We start from the raw sequence: 24,161 nt of genomic DNA on the forward strand, positions 1-24,161 counted from the left end.
CTTGTTCAGACTAATTGATGCTAGATGGCCTAATTTGTCAATGCGAAACATTCATATGAGTACATTTTATAAAACATCTGTGAACAATTATTGTGCCCAATAATCGGTAACCGTAATCCTTTTTCTCCTTCTAGATGCATATTGTGCATTATAACTCTGATAAATATCCTGATATAGCAACTGCCATTGATAAAGCAGATGGTCTTGCTGTTCTTGCAGTTTTTATTGAGGTAAGTCGTATTCGTTCAATTAACTTTTTTTTATTGACTTGTTGAACTGCTTTTGCGATTTCCTAAACTGCTACCGTACATATCAAGTTTTGCTGAATGTCTTTAAAAGGTTTGTATAGGTTCACGAGAGTGGAAGAAGGTGAGTTGTCACAATGCAGCTAAAGAGTCCATCTGAAATGAAAGGGGGGCCGATGGGTTATGTTTTGTTATGGAACCAGGAAATCCCAAATTCCTCACTCAGCCCTTCCTATATTACATCAAACTGCCGCATATCCTGGGTCATTGTGACCCAACCTTCAGTGTTTGGAACAGATTTTGAGGTGCCATGTTCTATCAGGACAAATCGTTCAATCATGCCTTTCACATATTTCAAATGATGTTCCCAGGGACGTGCACACAACGCCAAGGGTAGAAAAGTGCACAAGAGACAGGCGTGTAAGGAGTAAGTAGTTATGGGTGGGGCCCTTTTTTCCAATGTAAAATGTTTTGATAGGTGGGAACGCCCCCTGGTTGTCCTTATCCTTGCCCCTTTATGATATGGGTCTGATTTCTTTTTGATGTGGACTTTGATATCAATTTTTGATATCAAAATGTTTCTATCAAATTTTACATCGATTTGATATCAAAGTAAATTATTTCTTTTTGATATATATAATTTTGATTTTTTTTTTTATTTTATTTAGAATGTTTTTACTTTACACTAATGCCGTTTCTAATTACTTTATCAGGCACACTCAACCTCACAGGCACGCAAAATAGGCATTCCATTTTTCATGCCTTATCTAGGCCAAGCTAGTCTCGGTCATGAGTCTGCCTGTGAGCTGTAATCTGGGTAGGATGACCCTACCGAGGTCACAGCTCATAGGAAGGCTGGGGTTGCCCACACTGGATTCTGAGTCCTGCAGACCCCCTCTTTGGGACTGCAAAAGTTCTGCTTTTGTTCCGGGCTGTGGAGGTGGTGTAGAGTAAAGGACCTTAAGAGGTCCCGGAGGAAGTCCCCAGGGGAAGTGCTGCTCACGGCATTCTGAGCAGGCAGGCAGGCAGGCAGCAGAGCAGCAAGCTGCCTCACAGCTCTCCACACACACAACCTCCTGCTTAAACAATAGAGACTTCCTGAGCATAGAAACCACAAGAGGACTTTATCACTTACATCAATAGATATAGTAGTGTATGTTGGAAGATCATTATTATGTGATAACAGTGTTTGTGCTAATGTAAAATAAAGGCACATAAACGCAACCATCGGGTTTGGTGTCATCATTGACAGGCCACTACATAATTGGCGACGAGGATGGGATCGGCTTTTGTTTTGCGTGAAGCAAAGTTTAAAACTGGGCAGCAGAGCGGCTCTCCTAGGTTCCTGAGAGCTGCTCTGCTGCCCAGTATTCAGACTTTCACACAAAGGTTTGAGCACTGGAAAGCAGGGGCGCAACAAAACCTACATTTTGGGGGGGTGAATAACCCCTCAAATGTTGGGAGAATAGTACTTTGGTTCTTCCCTTTGGTTCTTCCCTTTGGTTCAGTGCTTGCGGCCTGCTACAGCCCATTAGAATCAGGGCGGGACACTTAACCACAAGTCCACATGAAGCCCTGAGCTAAAGCCTTCTGAAATGTCTTCTCTGATTTTTACTTTGCAGGGATTATTTAAAACAGCCTTTTAGGTTTAAAAGGTACATGTCTTTTATACTTTGCCAGCAACATGATGGGAAATGCTCCTCTGGGGTTGTTTTTCGAGTGTGCATGATTACTATTCTGAGAGGCAAATACATGTTTGTCCTGTACACTTTCTTCAATTGGAAAATAAATCAAATGTGCATATTACATCTGAAAATCTGTTCACTGCCTGTGAGTGCATTTGCCATTGCATATGCTAGGAGTTGACTCCACCCCCCCTCCACTTTTGACTTAGGACTTGTGCCCTTCATACAAGTGGTGTTCTGTATGATGGGGTGCATTTGTGCAGCAAGAGCCAGGACATGTTTTCTTCTTGTAGCACAACATCTTTTACTGGCAAAGCCAACCGGTGTATGTTCTTATATGGCAAAACTGGCATACATTGGTGCTGCCTGCATGAACATGTACGGGCACAGCCAGCATGAAAATGTTTTTCATGCTGGCATATCTTGTGGAAAAAGGCATCACAAAGATGTATTGGAAAATGCTCTTCTGCACTGTTGGTGACTTGTATCAGAGGTGCTGACGTCCCCGAACCAAACAGATTGCAAACTGCATGGCTTCCCCCCCCCCAATTGTTCAGTTCATGTAAAATGCACCATTTTAAACCACTATTTCTGAAATGTTCTCCTGGGAGACATTCTCCCCACCCCCCTCCAAACCTATCTTGCTTGGTTTAGGGTTCTTGCTATGCTCCTGCATATTCATGAGAGCACCGTTTACACCCCTCCAATTAAGAAAATCTCCAGCCGTCCCTGGGTATAGCATACTGTTTTTATTAGTATACTTGGTGGTGTTGGTTACTTGGACAATCCCTTTCATACACTTGTCATTGTGAGGGGTCAGAAATGAAAGCCGGACACAAAGTTGTCATGTTTTTGGTTAAAGAGTTTTATTTAACTTAAATGTGTTGGGAAAATGCCTCTCTGACCCTGCTCTAAAGAGGAGTTTCCCTACCTAAAACTAAGGATCTGTCTTTGTCAGGATGTCGTAAATCAAAAGCTGTCCTGGTGTCCAAATATTCTATCCTGACCCTTACACTACAACCAAAATAATAAAGTGACAAGGGAAATGTCTTTAACTTGAGGTTTGCAAAAGGTGTCAAATAAAAATAGAAGAGCTCCAAAGTAATTGTTCTCCAAAATGGAAAAGACTTTCATTCCAGAGGTGAGACCCTTCCCATGGATTCTTCACTGGTACCACAAATGTCTCTGAGTTTAACTGTTCTTTATGCCTTCCTTGACCCACAACAATCCTGTTGGATGAAAACTGCTCACCTTGTAAGTTCTTCTTTAACAAAAGTTGCTTCTTTTCACATAAGTTCCTTTTTTGTAAACACCATTTCTGCTTCACATTCCTTGTAGGTTTTCAATGTGCTTATTGTACTCCCCTGCCAGGACTTCTCTTGTATTCACAACTGCCTTGTGTACTCCCTTGCAAGGACTTCTCATATCTTAAAGTTCCTCTTTACATCCTAGTAGCAGATGCCTTTCTTGGCTGGGTTTATCTACGTGTTTCACTGCTCTTACAAGCTTTCCCCATATGTGCATTCATTCCTTGTAGGGGTTCAGGTTGTGACTCTGCCCTTTCGAAACAACCTTTTTATTATTTCACTTTCCATTCTCTTACAACTCTCAAAGACTCTTTGACGCGGCTAGCAAAATGCTCCAGTGTGCCCACTCTGTTTTGGCAGACTCACCGGTACTCTGTACCATTTTCGGGCCTGCTTGTGCTTACGCTGTGTACCTTTGCTCCTTACTTCCCACTCTGGGTGGTTCTGATATTTCTCCAGCTTCTATCGCGCAGCAGCTCCTGCACACTGGCTTCTCTTCTGCTTCTGGTAAGGACAGCGCTGCTTCTCATGGCCTTTCTTGCACCATGTTTCTTTCCTTCTCTTCTGGCGAGCTCCCTCACTTTGCCACGCCGGCTTTTGCCTCCAGCTTCCACACACCGACTCATGCCTACAGCTGGTGCGCACCGGCTTGTGCCTCCAGCCTCAGTCCACCTTCACTGGAAAGGTCAGGTCTTCTCCTGAGCTCTTCGGGCTACTTGAACCATCAACTTCAATGGGTCTTACCCAAGCCGGGTAAGACAACAACCTTTCTCTGGTCTCCCCACCCGTGAGGGTTACTGCATTCTCTTGTGGGCTGGGCCACTCTGCTGATGGCCAGGGGTTCCTCTTACTCCTTGAGGGGGTGGACTGGCTTCCTTCATACCTTCAGTGCTTTTCATATCCCCACAAGCAGTTGGGAGGCAAGGGTTCCCCCCTTCTTCTTTTGGCAGAGCAGTTTTCAGCCCTTCCTTCCTTAGCACCGGATTCCTCCAGGAGCCTCCCACGCTTCCGGAGTCTTTCCTCCTTTTCATATTGGCTCTGGCCAATAGAATTTGGGGAAGAACTAGACAGTTTTCAGTGCAATGTGATCATCATTACTCCTTGCCTCTTCCTTGTCTCTCCCTTGTCCCAGTGTTATGTTAATTGTGGGAACAGTCGTCCCTTTTTAAGACTACTGTATAATTGTTTGCAATAGGTCTTAAAGGTAAACTAGGTTTGGAAGAAGAGTATGTGGAGCTGGGAAAAGTCTTTCATACTTTTACAAGGCCAGTTAGTTGAGAGTTGGCATTTTGGATGTGACCAAAGCTTTCCCCTACTTTCTATTGGTGGAAGAGGGAAGGCACCACAATGGGCCATTAGACTGTTGCAAATGGGGGATTCACCCTGAAAGGGGCTATCACGGCTCACCCGATGAAGGCCGGATATCTCCCCACAGGTTGTCTCCCCCATGCGATCCTCCCTCATACAGCCGCACCCAGAGTCTGAAACGTGGAGTGACTGCCGGCCTCTGGTCCCATGGGAGGACGTCTCTGCCAGGAAAACAGTCATGACTCCATCGGATTTATCACATCCTGTTACTTTGATTTTATTTGATTTGACTGTTAAAGTGTGATGATTGATGTCATTTAATAAAAGACTTGTGTATTCCTAAATGGAATCTAATGAATTTTAGAGAACTTGAAACAAAGAAGTAACGTGAAGAAATAATAATAACTGCAATCACCCTTATGATGCAAGTATTGAGTAATTGGTCTTTTGATGTGTTGGTTTGTGCCTTGTATGTTTTTGTTGAACATGTAAGGACTTGAAATTCGCAAGGCGAACTATAAACTTGACATGAACTACACTGACTTGAAATACTTACAAAATATAGAATGCCAAATGATTAGATGCATATATATTTTATGTAAAATATTTGAATTAAAAGTACATTATTTTAAAAAAGGTTGATGGTATATAGAAACTACAAATTATAACTATTTGGTTGTGGTAGTGTCTGTGAAAATCACTTGTATTGTCTGGAGGCACTAGGAAATTGTTCATGAATGGCTTGAATGACACAGCCAAGGAAAACATGTTTAATGCAAAATCCAAGCCTTTTGTGCATCCACCAGGTAAACGCTCGATAGGCCACAAGGCTGTACCATCTGTGTAATCCATTATGAATCCAATAATTGCATTTCTTTTTTTTGCCTGTGTTGTAAAATAAGGCATGGGATAGAAAATAAAACATTGTTTTTAAGTAAAGCAGTCAATCTAAAATGTGTGAAATAATGATATTATAATAATGAATAGGTGCATTGGAAAAAAGGGTCGGAAAATAATTCGATCATACCTTGTAATTTACAAAAATCATAGTGTTGACTCACAAAATCCAAGATGGTGTGGTATAACAAGAACAAAGATCAATCAATTTTTCAATTTATGAAAACCTATATTTTGAGTGAACCCATCATATCAGAATGGGCTGTGTGACGAATAGCTGGATTCAGTCACTTCTCTACAAGGGGCAACGTAACTTTGTGAGGCTAGGGAGTTGAGCCCGCAATGCAACACCCTTGCTAGGGGTAGAGGCAAGCAGGACCTCACCAGGAAAGACTCCCCTTTTGGGGGACAAGTACTCCTGTTCCAGTGAGGAACTCCCAAAGCCCAAGACATCATACTTTTCTCCTCAAGACCTTGACAAGAACAACCTCAAGTTTATTACTATCAACCAAGCACCCCTTCAAGAGCTATAAGAGGAACTGTGACGAAGATCACTCAAGTCATAAGGAGTGAACAAATGAAAGAGAAGATGGACTTGTGCAGATGCTCGGGGAAACCCGAGCAAGATGTTCTAAAAACAAGAGGCGGGTACCTGTCAGTGATGGAAGAACTGTGAAGTTTGAATTGGCCGGTGCTGCCCAGCTGATAATGTTCTGTATGCCCTGCGATCAACACGGAGAGGAGAACCCGAAGAGGACGCCAAGCGCCACTTTGGGGAGGACGCCACACTGCAGACTAAAGTAAAGGTCTGGTGTGCAGGTAGGCTGAGAGAATGAGAACAGGTTTCTGACATGCTGCGTTTGGAAGGTGGTGGTGTGACTGCTGGTCGGATGCGTTGGACCCGTTGGTCCCTCCATGCCAAGACCACAGAAGGGAAGGAGTAGCTGAGCAACAAGCTCATTGGTTACCGGACCAAGAAGCTCTACCGACATGAGAAGAAATAATCCCCTGTCATTGCAGGACCCCAGTGACATTACACTGGCAAACCAAAGGTGGCAGATAAATGAGCGACCCGGGAGGGGAACGAAAAAGAAGAAACATTACTGGGACATGCATACTCATTTCAGTGCATCTGACGTATTAAAGATGCCAAGAGCGAATACTGAATATTACTACCGGGCACAAAACTGAGGAGAGATGGGAGTTATTTAGCTCCTGCTTGTTGCATACCAAGAGCCTGGTTATCTTGACACCAACAGCTACCAGGAGCTACTTTTGGATCCCCATGCCAACTGATGGCAAACAAACGCATCTATATGAATTTCACTCTGCATGTTTGGGTCAATTTATAAATACACATTGGTGCACATCTCTACAACAGGGTCAAATTATTGTTAAAATATTATGTCTGCACCTTATGTGTAAGTTAGATTTGCGGCACTAGCTCCTCGTTCCCCATTGGCAGCTCCTGGTCACAGGCTAATGCTAGATACCCAGGTGCTGATTTTTGCTACTGCTTTTGCAATCTTCTTTTTGACCCCTGTCTAGGGACATGCCTACTCATCTAAGTGCATGGCAAGTATTTCAAAATTACTGAAGGAGAATAATAAGCATCATTGGATACGCAGACTTGCCTCAGTGCATTAGAAGTATTAAAGGAAAAGAAAGAGGAGAATAAACAGTACTGGGACTTGCACACTCATCATAGTCCACAGCAAGCTTTGAAAATACTAGGAAGTGACAATCATTATCAAAACCTTCCTACTAGTCAATCAAGACAAAACAAGGGAAGTGCTAAGAAAGAGTGATAAAAGTGAGTCGAATGTCCGCCCCAGTCTAGGAGGAGGAATAAAAGGATGAGAGAGTGCTGGAACTTTAATGTTTGTATTTCTCAAGTGGAAAATACACTGTATTAAGAACAGAAAGATATTGAAAGCACTCCTACAAGGAAAAGGACAATTGTTGGCAGAGACAAGCAAGAGATAAAGAAGAGCCAATTAAAGAATCATCCTGAAAAATGGCAGAGTCCAGTAAATGAACTGTACAAGATGGTGAGTGGTAGCAAAATGTAAAATGTTTGCCTTGTTAGGCAAGATTGTATGCAGTACCCTTTGGGTGCACTACAGCAACCCTGACCTCCTGGCAATGGGAACCCAATCCTTTGGTATAAGTCTGTACTACACAGGTTGGTAGCGTGATTGAGCAGCCAGGCTTATCTCAAGAGGGGTCAATGTGAACTGTAGGGGAGTTACACAGAGATTCACAGTGACAAGTATTCACATAAACTCTTACACACAAGGTTTCTTGATTAAACGATTATTAATTTATTTAACAGTCAGTTAGAGCAAGTCTTCTTCACAAGGGGGCAATATAATAGTAACCCACAAATACACTCCAAAATACACACTCTTAATATTTCTAAATCAGTAAGTAACCTTTTGGGATGGCACAAAGATACTTCTTACACCCTCAGGTGATTTTAGTAACCGAGTACGATAGTTAATTTCACATCCTTACTGTTCATGGCCTGTAAGAATGTCGTATTTTCCCTTGTTCCCTCCCTTGCCTTGAAGCGCTTTGAAACACATTGTGTATAGGCGCTATATAAATAAACTATCATATCAGATCATTAATATACCACTGTTTGCATTTAGAATCCTGGAAGGAAGACAAAACAATGACAGAGGGAAGAATAGTCATTCAGGGAGCCAGGCTAGGCCAAAGTCAATTGGGGAAAAAGTCTAGGTGAGCTGAAGCATTTCTTGCAGGTAAGTAAAAGTCTTGCACAATGTTTTAGAAGTATTTATAGAAAAGAAGAAATAGAAGCAGGGCCACAAGCTGATTAGACTTGTGAAGAAAAGAAGATGTTAGCAACTCTACAGAGCAACCAAGGCAAGTCTCAGCAGAGGACAAGTAAGGTTACAACATGAGGTAATTTCTCTTAGACTGTACAGTACCTTTGGTTAGAAGAGAAGAAAAGGGCTTTGGCCTGCTTCTGTTCCTTTGAAGATCTGCAGATCCCGTGTTCCTGGGCCTCAGTCGTGGGGACAAGAGCGAGGACGTCTGGAGGACTCATGCACTGCAACGGGACGATCGGCGACAGAAAAGGACCAACTGAGATTCAGTGGCACTTCGCGGTTTCAGCTCCTCGTGTCTAAACAAATAGCAACACTGCAGACTCTTGGCTGTCGAGATGGGTTTTCCTTGCATCTGGGGTCCAGCACTCTTTTGAGGTGGCTCAGGCTCCATCAGTCCTGCTTCCTGGGAGTCCAGAGGATCTTCCTGGAGCTCTTGGCGAACTTAAAAGCAATGCACACGATCTGGTGTTCCTCTCCCTGGTTATTTGGTTCCAGCAGCAACTGCAGTAGAATTTCAACCAGCTCTAAGAGGATGTCCAGATGGCTTACTTTGGAGTTGATTGGTCCCACCAACTGAAGGGGAGAAGTGGTCCTTGCAGGGCTTCTCTAGTCGAAACGGAATTGGAGTTTCAGCACAGCAGCAGGGCTTCACCGGGAAAACCAACGGTCCAGGAGTTGCAACAGGCGTCCTCTTCAAGTTCTTCTTTGGATTTCTTTGTCTAGTGGTCGACTCTGCCTTCCAAGCCAAAAAGCCTTGCCTTTATGCAGGTTTCTCCAATTCAATCCAGCCTAGCTGTCAGTCACCCAGCAGGGTGGCTGTCCTTGTTGGACAGCCAGCTTGCCAATCACTTAAGAGTGCATTCCTGTCTCCTAGGAAACCAAGCACAGGGAGTTTCAGGCACCTCCCTCGCTTCCTGCCCCCGCCAGACACCCTGGAGCCGGAGGCGGGCTTCACTTGTGAAGCCCGTCAAAAGCAAAATGAACGAAGGGACCAAACCTGGTTTGGTGCGCAGAGTAAATCTCAAGAAGGACCTTTCCACAAAGAAATGGCAAAAAAAGAAGACCGGGGCCATTTTAACAAAAATGGCACCTTTGGGTGCTTTACTGCAGCTGCGACCGCAGTCCACTGTAAATGCACACTGCGGTAGTTGAAGGTAAACCACTGCCACCAGCCATTCATTGAGGAAAGGGTAACACAAAAATGTTACATGAGAAGCTAGATGATGGGGATACTATGTAAACCCTCCAGCACCATATTGTAAGATAGTGAGTGCTGGGTCTAGAAAGTTACAAATGAAAGTAAAGTCCATTTCACTTCACTGCTCTTGGAAACAGTAGTTTATCCAAGAGAAGGCTTTTAAACCTGGGGGAAATCTGAAAGACTTCCCTGTGCCACTGCACTGAAGGTTCTGTGTGACACAATGTAAACGGTGATGCCTATGGAGTTTGTCAGACTCCACAACCAAAAGAAACGAACGGAGTTCAAAATCACATAAAAATACATGAGAGTGGGAACAAAGGGTCTCGCTCTATCCAGGCAAAACAATTTAAGTCCTAGAGTCCAGCAAATGAGCTGGGGGTCACTAAGGTAGAGAGGAATTGGCACATTTCTGAGAATTCTCCCGAACACTCATCCCCCGCCCCAGACTAAGGGACATGAGGATTTAATCCACCCATGGATGAATATCCTTGCTCCATTCGGTCATACTTTCTGGAGAGACCATCAGCATTTTGGTGATAACACCTTGACCTGTGTTGTATGGTAAAATGAAACCACTGTAGGAGTATTGACCATCTTAACAATTTAGGATTTTCCCCCTTCATCTGCATTAACCATCTCAAGAGTTGGTGATCTGTTTGAATTATAAAAGTAAATCCATAGAAGTATGGTCTAAACTTCTTCAAAGACCACACAATGGCAAAAAATTCACGTTCAATGGTTGCCCACCTTGTTTCAGGGTCCTTCAGTTTCCTACTGATGAAGCAGATTGGGTGTTCCCTGCCTTTCTCATCTAGCTGACTCAGAACTGCACCTATACCTGTATTGGAAGCATCAGTTTGTACAATAAAGGATTGGTTGTAGTCGGGAGCTCTCAAGACTGGAGCTTGACAAAGGACTTGCTTAAGTCCTTCAAATGCCTTAGTGCACTTCTCATTCCACCTGACTTTCTTGTGGAATTTGGGTGAGAAGTTCACATTCAAGGGAGAAGCTATTGTCCCATAGTTCTCAATGAAGTTCCTATAGTAACCTGTGAGACCTAGAACGGCTCTCACTTGGGTTTCAGTAGTAGGCGTGACCCTGTCTGGTACAGCTTGTACTTTGCTGGGTAATGGCCTTATTTCACCTCCTCCTACCTCATGACCAAGGTAGACCACTTTACTCTGACCATTTTGATATTTACTTGCCTTTATGGTCAGATTGGCCTGCTCATGAGACTGCAATACATATCACAAGTGGTCAATAAGTTCCTTCCAAGTAGGGTTGAACACTGCAATGTCATCCAGGTATGCCATTCAGAAATCCTCCATCCCATTCAGAACATGATTTACCATCCTTTGGAATGTAGCAGGCACTTTCGTTAGTCCAAAAAGCATAACCTTAAACTGGTAGAGGCCTCCTGGGGTTGAAAATGCAGTTTTCTCCTTGGCCTGATCTGTCAGAGCTATTTGCCAATAGCCTGATGTTAGGCCAAATGTACTGAGGTACTTGGCTGAACCAAGTTTGTCCACCAGCTCATCTGTCCTAGGTAAAAGATGGGCATCAGTCGTGGTGACTGCATTAAGAGCTCTATACTCCACATAGAATCTCAACTCCTTGGATCCTGCCTTTGGCACTAGCAGAATTGGACTAGCCCATGGACTGGTAGAGGGCTCTATTACCCCAAGATCAAGCATCTTCTTGACCTCTTCCTTTATGTGGGTTCTTACATGATCTGACATTATGTAACCCCTGCTTTTGACAAGTAGACAGTCACCAGTGAGAATCTCTTGCTGGCCCCAAGGGGTCAAGCCTGGTGATAGTGAAAACAGAGGGGCAAACTGGTTTAAAAGAATTTCGCACTCCTCATGTTGTTCGAGTGTCAAATCAGAAGAGAGATTAACTCCTATCTTTCCATCTAAAGGTTGTTCCCTGAGGAGGTCAGGTAGAGGTTCACTCTCCTCCTCCTGAGCAGAGGTTAGAAGTAAAGCTCCTAGTTCTGGTCTAGAGACATAGGCCTTTAGTCAGTTGGTGTGAAAGACCCTCGGGGCCGCCTTAGGATTGCCTAAGCCCACCAAATAATTGACCTCCAAGTTTTTCCACAACCTTGAAGGGTCCAATCCATTTGTCCTGTAAGGCCCTCTGCCTTGTAGGGACCATAACTAGAAGTAGCTGGTCTTGAGTAAACTCAACCATGTTAGCCTTCTGGTCATGCCAATGCTTCACAAGAGCCTGACCTGCTTTCAAGTTATCAGAAGCTTCTGTCATCATGTGTGTCATTCTCCTTTGGAGACCTAACACATAGTCAGTGACTCTCACTGGCTTGTGGGAAGGAGCACTCTCCAACCCCTCATTGATTAGGGCCAATGGGCCTCTAACCGGATGACCATAGAGGAGCTCAAAGGGGCTGAAGCCGACCCCTTCTTGAGGGACTTTTATATAAGCAAAGAGAAGGCATGGCAGTTATTAGCTATTTCCTATCCGCTATCTCCATCTCTACCTGTGGTGTTCCCCAGGGGTCTAACCTATCACCCTGGCTCTTGAACCAATACCTGGCAACTCTCGCCCACTGCATTGCCATTTTCTGCTCCAACTTCCAGTGCTATGCTGATGACACTCAACTCATTTTCAGGCTACCCTCAGCCACCTCCTCTCCTTCGCTCATCTCTGATTGTCTAACTGCCATTCAAGATTGGTGTGCCACCAACGATCTTTGTCTGAATGCCAGCAAGAAAGAGATCCTCCTCATCGGCACACCTTCACCCTCCTTTCCCCTCACTCTCTGGCCAGCCTCCCTTGGCCGCCCTCCTATCCCCACCTGCGAGGCTAAGAACCTCGGGGTCATCTGGCTCCACACTCTCCTTCTCCGGCCACATCTCTGATGTCTCAAAGAAGTCAAACTTCCTACTGCACCTCCTCAGAGGTACTCTTCCATTCCTCTCCTTTCCCCAGAAGCTCACTGTCTCTCAAGCACTGATTCTCTCTAGGTTGGACTATTGTAACAGCCTCTTTCTAAATCTACCTGCCTCTACACTCCGCCCTCTGCAACTAATCCAGAACAAGACTGCGAGACTTGTCCTTGGCCTCAAGCCCTGGGATCTTATCTCTCCAGCTCTGAAATCTCTCCATTGGCTCACAGTGGAAGCAAGGATTACATTAAAAACCCTCTGCATTGTACAAAAGGATTTCTGGGGCCTGGGTCCAAAATTCCTTCAGCTATCCCTCTGCAAATATCTCCCCTCTTGAGCTCTTTGCTCCTCTACCTCTAACTGCCTCAGGGTCAGTCGTTTTTCTAAGAAACAAGCTGGGGGTAGATCTTTCTTCAGCTGGGGCCTCCCTCTGGAACAGCCTCGCTGCCACTCTGCAGCTTGAGGAGAACCATCTCTGGTTCTGGAGGCACCTCAAGACCTTCCTCTTTGCTTCTGCCTTCGTCCCCCCTCTCCCTTGCTGATCTGTTCTCTGTCGGCACCGTGCACCAGGCCTAACCTCTGTCTTCCGGGCCCAGGTACCTGCTCACCCTGCCACCCCCCCTGCACTACCTCCGGGCCACCCTTTGCACTGGGGTCTGTATCTGTACCCCTACAGCACCACGCCCATTTTCTTCCTACACTTATCTGACATACCCTGTCTGATGACTTAAACCCAACACTTGCCGCTTGCTGGCTGCACTACCACTGTTTGCTGTCTTTTATTTATTTGATTTATTATTATTTGTTTTCTCCCTTGCACCGCACTTTCCACTTCTCCTCCCCTGCCATGCACTTCTCCCCTCCCCCTCTTCCGTGCACTTGCACGTTCTCAATGTCACTGGACCTGGTACGATCATTGATGTTGGACTCCCTTGTTTTCTCCTCCGTTCTCTGGTCCCTCTCTGAAACACGTTTCTGAGTGCAATATAAATAAAATTGCATGTCATATCAGTAGAAGGTCCCACTTTCTTCGAAGGAGTTCTTCTAAAGCACCTGCCATGGTCTTCATAGTTCTTTTAAACCTTTCCACCAATCCATTGGCCTGCAGATGGTAGGCTGTTGAGAACTTGTAGGTCACTCCACAGTTTTTCACCATGTCCTGCATGTAGTGGACATGTGGAAAATCTCAGCGCTAGATTAGCCAAATTATACGAACCGCTAGCCAGAACTCTCACCTCCTGTGTCCATTGCTATCATCCCCAACAATAGCGCTAAAAGACCTTGCAGCCTCCCTCTGAGGGAACCCAAGGCTCTCATGCACACTACCCTTACTACCCAAGCTATAGGAACCCCCTGTACACCTTCAAGTATTACCCCCACCTTAAGGGATTCTTAATTAATGCTAGGTCTATGGTAGCTCATGCTATTGAGATATCAGATCTCATCCAGAATGAAAATCTTGACTTCTTGACCATTACTGAATCCTGGCTACATGCCGCTGCAGGACCAGCCTTTATGATAGCCATTCCCAATGGATATACTATCTTAAGATCTGACAGAAGTGACGTCGGCAGAGGAGGCATAGCCCTTATTGTCAAATCCAATTTGTCAATGAGACTAGCCCCTCCTAATGACATTAAATCCTGTGAAAGTCTCACTGCCAAGCTATTGATTAGTAATTCAGACCCTAACTATTCACCTCATATACAGACACGCAGGCCCCATTGGAACCTTCGAAAAAGACATTTACACCATCCTGTCCAACAACTTAAAAAAATCCTCACAAGGTATTCTCTTGGGGGACGTCAACCTGGGCTTTAATGACCCTAACTACCCACATGCAACTAGTGTGGATAATATCCTGACAGAACTAGGCTTCTCCCAAAGAGTGCTCCACTCCACCCACAATAAAGGGAAAATATTGGACTGGGTGGCGCATTACAATTGTAACACTTCCATTTCATCGATCTCCCCCAGATCTGGACAGACCATCACCTTATAACATTTGAGCTAGCAACTAATAGACCTACATCTAGTCCCACCTAGCTGGCTCAGCCCATTCCGACCAAGAACAAAAGAAAACATCACCCCTGAAAACCTACTCCCCTTGATCCTCCCCAACCTCAACGCCTTGCCAGAAAACCTGAGCACTGAAGATCTAGTGAACGAGTACAATAAAACTATGTCCATTGCACTCGACTCAACCGCACTGCTCGAAATGAGACAAAGTAAACCGAAACCCCATTTTAACTCATGGTACACTCCTCACCTGAAAACACTACGTATTAAAAAAGACTGAGGTTGCATGGAGATTACGACCTACTGAAGAAAACAAAATTAATCTCAGGGACATAACTATTCTCTATAAAATTGGAAATACTATTGGCAACATGGGAAACCTACAACACCAGAATATCTCAAGCCAACTCCAGCATAACATTTTTTGTTATCTTGAAAGAAATAGTCTCCCATCGAAGTGATAGATAACTGTGTAAAAGATAAAATATGGTGCTCTAACATACAACAAGCACTTGCCAACAAAGTCACAACTCTCCAAGCCAAAATTGCCTCTAAGAAAGTATCACTGATCCCGACTATCTCAACCAAAACTTTCACCTCATCCACAAATAACACCAATTATGTGTAGAAAAACAAAGATATTCCCAGTCTCACTGCGCCAAGAAATTATAATTAGTTGTTTGTGCAAAGAGAAGCCTTTATTGTTTGTGCGAAGAGAAGCCTGACACGTGTTTCAAGCTGTGTACAGCTTTTCATCAGAGGCTTAAATTGCATAGTACATCATTTCCATACAAATTGGGTAAAGTTAAAAATAAAACATACACATGATTGTTTTGTGCAAAGAATTGTTACATAAAGAACATAGGCACAAGTTGTGAGCAAGCAGTCCAGTGCACGATGCAACCACAAAAATATAACACATGTACATCACATGTAGGAAGAGTAAAAAAGTAGAAATTAAGTTACCACAAATTAACCAATTTCATTCGTAGTAGTCTGTTGACAGACAAACAAAAAAAGAAACATAATTTTAGAAACAAAAGTTGGCCATAGCAGCGCAATCAAGTTCCACTTAGTAAGCTAAGTCTTAAATGAAAGACTGAAAGACTGTAATGTATTCCAAAAATAAGTACCTTAGGTTGCAGCAATAAGAACTCCACATTTAGAGTAGGACAATGCCAGATACAATTCTGTAGGCAGATAGATTAAGTAATTACTGGAAAGCCAATTGCAGAAAAATATTACGTAAGTTACCAAAACAAACTGTAATGCTGTCAATAAAATCAATAAAAACATACCTCGAAATGCCTCGCAGTTGCGGAAAGCTAATTTAGCCAAAGAAACCAGAAAGAGAAAATAAATCTCAAATTAGTATTAAAAAAAACCGCCAAAGTACCCATTAGATTAACTCCAATTAACTCGTGATTCAAAAGGACTGTGGACAATTCCTGACTGGTTAACCAAAAAAGCCAATTAAAAGTTAAAACTACAACATGGGGAGAGCAAAATAAACAGACCTACCTCAATGACCGTTTGTTTCAGTCTACTCGTGTTACCATTGCACAATGCATGAAAGAAAGGTAGGACTAAATATACTGGAATGCAGTATAGCGCAATGCATGGCCTTCCAAGTAAGACAAACAGAAAGGGGCAAAAAGGATCGCCATGTTGGGTGAACTAAACACACCTTTAGAAAAGCCTAACTTAGTGAAACCGGTCCATAAACCCAAATTAGCCAAAAAATAAAAAGGAGAATTTAGCAAACAATTATTACTCATGTTTTGCTGAGGAAATTTATTTTTTGTTTTTTGTTTAAATGTATTTATTTATTTAAATATATATATATATATATATATTTTTTTTTTTTTCAAAGATAAAATTTATTTAAAAGTAACAAGCCTCAGCTAGTCATTAATAATTGAAGTGGTATTTAAATAAACCAACAATTCCAATGCACTAAAAAAAGTGTGGGGCCTGAGTGCGCTGCTACTGAACAACATTACAAATAAAGGCACATTGCACAGTAATAATACACGTGGAACAAGAATATAATTCCAGGAGGGGATCCCCCCCAAGAGGATAATTAAAGGCACTTGTCAACCCCAACAGAGGAAATATGAATGATAAAAATATGGCAAACTCATGATCTGAATTAAGTCCTTCAGAAACAGTGCGATATTTACAAATTCATTTGGCCTCCAATTGTCGTAATTTTAGTGTAAGGTTACCACCCCGTGGGGGCAATGACACTTTGCACAGCCCCACAAAACGAATGTCATTTTTGCAGTTCATTTGATGAGATTTTTGCCAATGATAGGCAAGTGGGTATTTGGCTTCTTGGCTCCCAATGGAAGCCAGATGTTCACGAATTCTAATTTTAATTGGGCGAATAGTGCTCCCTATATATTTCAGGCCACAGATGCATATAATGCAATACACTACAAACTTAGAATTGCAATTGATGAAAGACTTGATTTCATGATTACCTCGTAGCCCAAAAGAGACTGTAATATGTGCAACTTTACATTTGAAACATCCGCAAACACCACATTTATGAAAACCAAGGACTCTGGCGGAATTGAGCCAAGTCTTGGGTATAGATAAGGGGCTCATAAATGATGGACTCAATACATTTTTAAGGGATGTACCTTTGCTGTAAGTCACACTGACATTAGTGTCCAACCAATTTGAGATGTCTTTGTCGAGATGTAACAAGTGCCAATGTTTACTTAAAATAGCATGTATTTTGTGACTATCAGAGTTATATCTTGTGATAAACCTGATATTTTCAGAGTTTAATGATTTAGACCGAGTTTTCGGCAACAATAGATCCGCTCTCTTAACCTAACGTACTGTGGCTGATGCTTGTTCGACACACTTCTTATGGTAACCTCTATTCAAAAACCGGGATTTGATAAAAGCACATTCTTGATCATAATCCACTGATTGGGAGCAATTTCTCTTAACACGAATTAATTCCCCTTTGGGAATATTGGCAATGACATGTTTTTTATGGCATGATTCTGCATGTAACGTGGCATTCACTGAGGTCGATTTCCGAAAGGTTTTGGTAATTAGGCCGTTAGGGGTTAGTTCTATGGAAAGGTCCAAAAAGTCAATGTGGGATTGACTAAAGGTTGAGGTAAATTGTAATCCCCAATCATTATCATTTAAACAGGATACAAATTCAACAAGAAGATCTTTTGTACCAGTACACACTAAAATAACATCATCGATGTAACGTTTCCACAAATAAATAAAAGGTGAATACATGGATTTAGAAAACGCACAAGTTTGCTCGAAACAATGCATAAAAAGCATTCGGCAGTACACCCACACCACCAGATACCCGCAGCCATGATGTTTATTTTCTTAATCACTGTATAAGCGCTGTGGACTCGTGACTTTTTCTGCCATAACTTTGTTCTTAGCAATTATGTGTATATCATCGAGACAGAAAGGCACCTGCACTGGCGAATGCTTTTATGCATTGTTTCGAGCAAACAGGTGTGTTTTCTAAATCCATGTATTCACCTTTTATTTATTTGTGGAAACGTTACATCGATGATGTTGTTGGTACAAAAGATCTTCTTGTTGAATTTATATCCTGATTAAATGATAATGATTGGGGATTATTACAATTTACCTCAACCTTTAGTCAATCTCACATTGACTTTTTGGACCTTTCCATAGAACTAACCCCTAACGGCCTAATTACCAAAACCTTTCGCAAATCGACCTCATTGAATGCCACGTTACATGCAGAATAATGCCATCAAAAACATGTCATAGCACAAATGAATTCCCCTTTGGGAATATTGGCAAAGAGAAATTGCTCCCAATCAGTGGATTATGATCAAGAATGTGCTCTTATCAAATCCCGGTTTTTGAATAGAGGTTACCATAAGAAGTGCGTCGAACAAGCATCAGCCACAGTACGTCAGGTTAAGAGAGCGGATCTATTGGTGCCGAAAACTCGGTCTAAATCATTAAACTCTGAAAATATCAGGTTTATCACAAGATATAACTCTGATAGTCACAAAATACATGCTATTTTAAGTAAACATTGGCACTTGTTACATCTTGACAAAGACATCTCAAATTGGTTGGACACTAATGTCAGTGTGACTTACAGCAAAGGTACATCCCTTAAAAATGTATTGAGTCTATCATTTATGAGCCCCTTATCTATACCCAAGACTTGGCTCAATTCCGCCAGAGTCCTTGGTTTTCATAAATGTGGTGTTTGTAATATGTGCAACTTTACATTTGAAACATCCGCAGTCTCTTTAGGGCTACGAGGTAATCGGGAAATCAAGTCTTTCATCAATTGCAATTCTAAGTTTGTAGTGTATTGCATTATATGCACCTGTGGCCTGAAATATATAGGGAGCACTATTCGCCCACTTAAAATTAGAATTCGTGAACATCTGGCTTCCATTGGGAGCCAAGATGCCAAATACCCCCTTGCCTATCATTGGCAAAAATCATCAAATGGACTGCAAAAATGACATTCGTTTTGTGGGGCTGTGCAAAGTGTCATTGCCCCCACGGGGTGGTAACCTTACACTAAAATTACGATAATTGGAGGCCAAATTAATTTGTAAATATCGCACTGTTTCTGAAGGACTTAATTCGGATCATGAGTTTGCCATAATTTTATAATTCATATTTCCTCTGTTGGGGTTGACAAGTGCCTTTAATTATCCTCTTGGGGGGGATCCCCTCCTGGAATTATATTCCTGTTCCACGTGTATTATTACTGTGCAATGTGCCTTTATTTGTAATGTTGTTCAGTAGCAGCGCACTCAGGCCCCACACTTTTTTTAGTGCATTGGAATTGTGGGTTTATTTAAATACCACTTCAATTATTAATGACTAGCTGAGGCTTGTTACTTTTAAATTAATTTTGTCTTTAAACAAAAAATTAAATAAATTTAAACAAAAAATAAATTTCCGCTGCAAAACATGAGTAATAATTGTTTGCTAAATTCTCCTTTTTATTTTTTGGCTAATTTGGGCTTATGGACCGGTTTCACTAAGTTAGGCTTTTCTAAAGGTGTGTTTAGTTCACCCAACATGGCGATCCTTTTTGCCCCTTTCTGTTTGTCTTACTTGGAAGGCCATGCATTGCGCTATACTGCATTCCAGTATATTTAGTCCTACCTTTCTTTCGTGCATTGTGCAATGGTAACACGAGTAGACTGAAACAAACGGTCATTGAGGTAGGTCTGTTTATTTTGCTCTCCCCATGTTGTAGTTTTAACTTTTAATTGGCTTTTTTGGTTAACCAGTCAGGAATTGTCCAGTCCTTTTGAATCACGAGTTAATTGGAGTTAATCTAATGGGTACTTTGGTGTTTTTTTTAATACTAATTTGAGATTTATTTTCTCTTTCTGGTTTCTTTGGCTAAATTAGCTTTCCGCAACTGCGAGGCATTTCGAGGTATGTTTTTATTGATTTTATTGACAGCATTACAGTTTGTTTTGGTAACTTACGTAATATTTTTCTGCAATTGGCTTTCCAGTAATTACTTAATCTATCTGCCTACAGAATTGTATCTGGCATTGTCCTACTCTAAATGTGGAGTTCTTATTGCTGCAACCTAAGGTACTTATTTTTGGAATACATTACAGTCTTTGATTTAAGACTTCGCTTACTAAGTGGAACTTGATTGCGCTGCTATGGCCAACTTTTGTTTCTAAAATTATGTTTCTTTTTCTCTTTTTGTTTGTCTGTCAACAGACTACTACGAATGAAATTGGTTAATTTGTGGTAACTTAATTTCTACTTTTTTACTCTTCTTACATGTGATGTACATGTGTTATAATTTTTGTGGTTGCATTGCGCCCTGGACTGCTTGCTCACAACTTGTGCCCATGTTCTTTATGTAACAATTCTTTGCACAAAACAATCATGTGTATGTTTTATTTTTAACTTTACCCAATTTGTATGGAAATGATGTACTATGCAATTTAAGCCTCTGATGAAAAGCTGTACACAGCTTGAAACACGTGTCAGGCTTCTCTTTGCACAAACAATAAAGGCTTCTCTTTGCACAAACAACTAATTATTATTTCTTGGCGCAGTGAGACTGGGAACATCTTTGTTTTTCTTCAACTATTCCTGTGGGTGTGTATTGGCAGTACACCCACACCTCCCAGATACCTGCAGCCTTGATGTTTATTTTCTTAATCACTGTATAAGCGCTGTGGACTCGTGACTTTTTCTGCCATAACTTTGTTCTTACCAATTATGTGTATATCATCGAGACAGAAAAAAATTATACTATCGCTCAAACCCTCCAATTGCCTGGGAGACCAATGCCCAGCCCAGCTGATAAAGGATGCAGCCAGAGACCTGGCTCCATTCATCTCGAAACGTATTAATGCATCATTTACCACGGGTTCCATACCAAGTAACCTAAAAGATGCTTGGGTGCTCCATCTACTTAAAAAGCTAGACCCTGCCATTCCTTCAAACTACTGCCCAATTACAACAGTGCCCTTTCTTCTAAAAGTCATAGATAAAATGGTGTATACGTGAATACATAAATACCTTGAAACCTTGAAGTCAACCACCTGTTAGGAGCACGCCAGTCTGGTTTCCGACCCCAACATGGGACCGAAACAGCCTTAATAGACCTAAAGGCCCAGATTGACGAGTTTAGAGAGAAAGGGAAATCAGCCCTACTCCTCCTTTTGGACTTATCAGCTGCATTTGACCTCGCCGATCACAAGGTCCTATGCAGGCATCTGGATACAGCTGCTCACTTCTCGGAAGAAGCTATAGCATGGATACAATCCTTTCTCAACAATAGGACCATGAGTATTTTCCCCTATGGCAGCGGCAGACCCCATCCCCATTACATGTGGAGTGCCCCAAGTCTCATGTGTCTCTCCCACCCTATACAATATTTTCATAAAGCCCCTTTTTGATGATCTGGACCTTCTTGTTATCACCTACACTGACTATGCAGATGAAACTCAGATTCTCCTACCACTTACAGGTGATTATGACAAGGATTTGGCCTTAGTGAATAAGGTGTATCATCATCCAGGCATGGATGGCTACCCATGGACTATGCCTGAATGATAAGACTGAGATTATCATCCTGGGTATTTCCTTAACCCTAAAAAAACTAGGACCCAAATATTCCACCTTCAATATCGACAACAATCTTATCACCACCGCCCATGAGGTGAAAACCCTGGGCTTTTATCTTGATTCTACCCTCTCCTTTAATAGACAGGTTAATGCAATGACTTCTGCCACCGCATATACTTGTAAATTGATCAGAGCAGGTAAACCCTTCCTGTCCAACAACAGCTTTATTACCCTTGCTAGAGCACTCATTCTATCAAAGTTGGATTATTGCAACTCTCTCTACATTGGGGCAAACAAGGAAACCATAAAGAGAATCCAACTCCTTCAGAACAATGCTCTCAGAGCAGCATTAGGAATTTTAAGGAGAGACCACATCTCTGAAATCAGAAGAGCAACCAACTGGCTCTCGACCTATGAGAAAACACAGTTAAAAGCTGCTTGACTTGTATATAAATGCTTAAACAACGCCGCACCTTGTTATCTCTCTGAGAGGCTGACTAGAACAAAGCCTACTAGACTCACCAGATCCCACAATACCAATGGCATCATAGTACCCAGAGTTGGAGGCTGTAGTTTCCAGGTCAAAGCAGCTGAACTCTGGAACTCCCTAAAACTGCAAACAGATCAACCTTACCTGACATTCTGACAAAATCTCATCAGGTGTATTAAAAACTCGGACAAATAAGTCTTGGTCTTTTACCTGCTCAGGACTGACCCCCCCCTGTGCACCTGCGACATGACAACATTGTATATTTGTACATACTCGCCTGACCCTTAGTGTTTCGTACTTGCTGGTTCTTTATGTGCTTATCCTGTAACAACATGTATATATGTGATCTTCTCTGCCATGAATAGTTATTGCTTTTTGTACGCGCTCAATGTTCTAACTGATATGTAACTAAGCTGTAAGCTGTCTTATGCAATGCGCCCTGATACCCTGGGGTCTGGTGAGCAATACAAATAATAAAACAAACAAACATAAAATTGGTCCCCCTGTCTGATATAACCTCCTTAGGAAAACCTACCCTGGTACAAATACCAAGGAGGGCTTTAGCCACTGCCTGAGCAGTAACAGTCCTCATAGGTATGGCTTCAGGATACCTGGTAGCATGGTCTACCACAACCAATATAAATCGGTTGCCTGAAGATGAGGGAGGCTATAAGGGACCATCAAAACAAGAAGAGGTGCAAGTAAAATCGGAGCCCACACCTAACAAACCCTCAATTAGGTTCAAAAACCTTTAGTAGCAAACAAAACAGTGTTGCGGGGCAAGTTGCTCTATTGCATGGTGATAAACACCAAAACAAAAAGCAGTGTTTTAAGAGAACCTATTACCTCAATCAATCTCATGAGGCAGTGATTACAAAATATATCTACATTTTATTGGTTACAAAAACAATCATAAAAATTCAATTAAATTGCCAAATTACACAGATTAAATAAATGACGATTCCTCAATAAAAGGTCAATTCCTCAGTGCAACAGTGTAACAGACCATATTTCATGTTATGGGCTTCTAATATCCAGCCCTAAAACTTTTTTGCAGAGATAGTGTCTTATGCTGCGCAAGTTCAAGCAGTCAAACGCATCATGTACTCCAATCATACTAATCCACATTCACTCATACTCATTCTTACTCTGATCAATTCTACCAACATGTTTCTTTCCAATACAGTGTGTGCAAATATATCGGAAATTCATCAGGGACTGTCTGTGATCCACTGAGTGCACTGATGTTCAAAACTATTTTTTTAAAAGAAGAAAAATTCTATTCAGTGAAAACGCAAGCAAGAACTTCAGATGTACACAACATTTACTGTGTCATTACACACAGGTACCACGTAACTCAAGGCTTAGAAAAGGTTACGGGAGGCCCATCAGTGTTCTCTTAAATACTGGAAATCTAGGGCATCACCTGCAATAGAACAGACAATGGTATAAATGTCCATATGTCTAAAGAGTTGACTATTCAATAGAGCAACGACGCACAGATCTAATTAGATGTTGCATCACACAACGGAGATAACAATTCTCTGACTGGCATGGTTAAAACAACTTAAGGAGGTGGATTTGATTAAAACCTGAGCGTTTCGCTCGTATAGAGGGTAGACGATCATATGGTCAGACAAAAAATTGAGGGCAAACCGCTCTGTCACATAACAGTACTGTTAGTCGAGGAGACTGTATTTAGGAGGTGCAAATCATGACCCTTATTATTACGATGCAGATTAAGCCTGCAATTTACCGGTAATGGGTGGGTAGGTAACGGAAGTTCAGCGTGTTATTAAGGCAAGTATATTGTTCCCGTCATAGTCATCAAACGCAATTGCTAGTTGACTGTAATGCGAGCTGGAAGCCGAGCACAGTGCTGACTCTGTTTCTTTGTCCCGCCTCTGCGTCAATGATCTGTAAAGGAATTTTTGGACAGGTATGAGGGACCAACAATGTCAATTCCTACCCTCTCAAAAGGGACTCCCACCACTGGGGGAGGCACCAAAGATGCCACCTTCGTGGCTCCACTCTTGCTAGAAGTCTGACAAGTGTGACTGCTTCTAGAGAACTTATCTACATCAGAACCCATCTTGGGCCAGTAGAAATAAAAAGAAATCTTGGTCTTCTTAAAACTT

The 24,161-nt window shown here is 42.2% G+C and overlaps 1 protein-coding gene across 1 annotated transcript in view; it reads left to right on the forward strand.

Annotated features, from left to right (window-relative positions):
• CA12 (carbonic anhydrase 12) overlaps nucleotides 1–24,161 on the forward strand; it is a 1,353,512-nt gene that overhangs the window by 701,730 nt on the left and 627,621 nt on the right. The window contains exon 5 of the mRNA XM_069624464.1: nucleotides 135–230. Within this exon, the coding sequence (XP_069480565.1) occupies nucleotides 135–230 (96 nt within the window). The remainder of the gene's footprint in view (nucleotides 1–134; nucleotides 231–24,161) is intronic.

This window comes from Ambystoma mexicanum, chromosome 11 (genome assembly GCF_040938575.1).
Source record: "Ambystoma mexicanum isolate Mex_15411 chromosome 11, UKY_AmexF1_1, whole genome shotgun sequence".
NCBI classification, from domain to species: Eukaryota; Metazoa; Chordata; class Amphibia; order Caudata; family Ambystomatidae; genus Ambystoma; species Ambystoma mexicanum.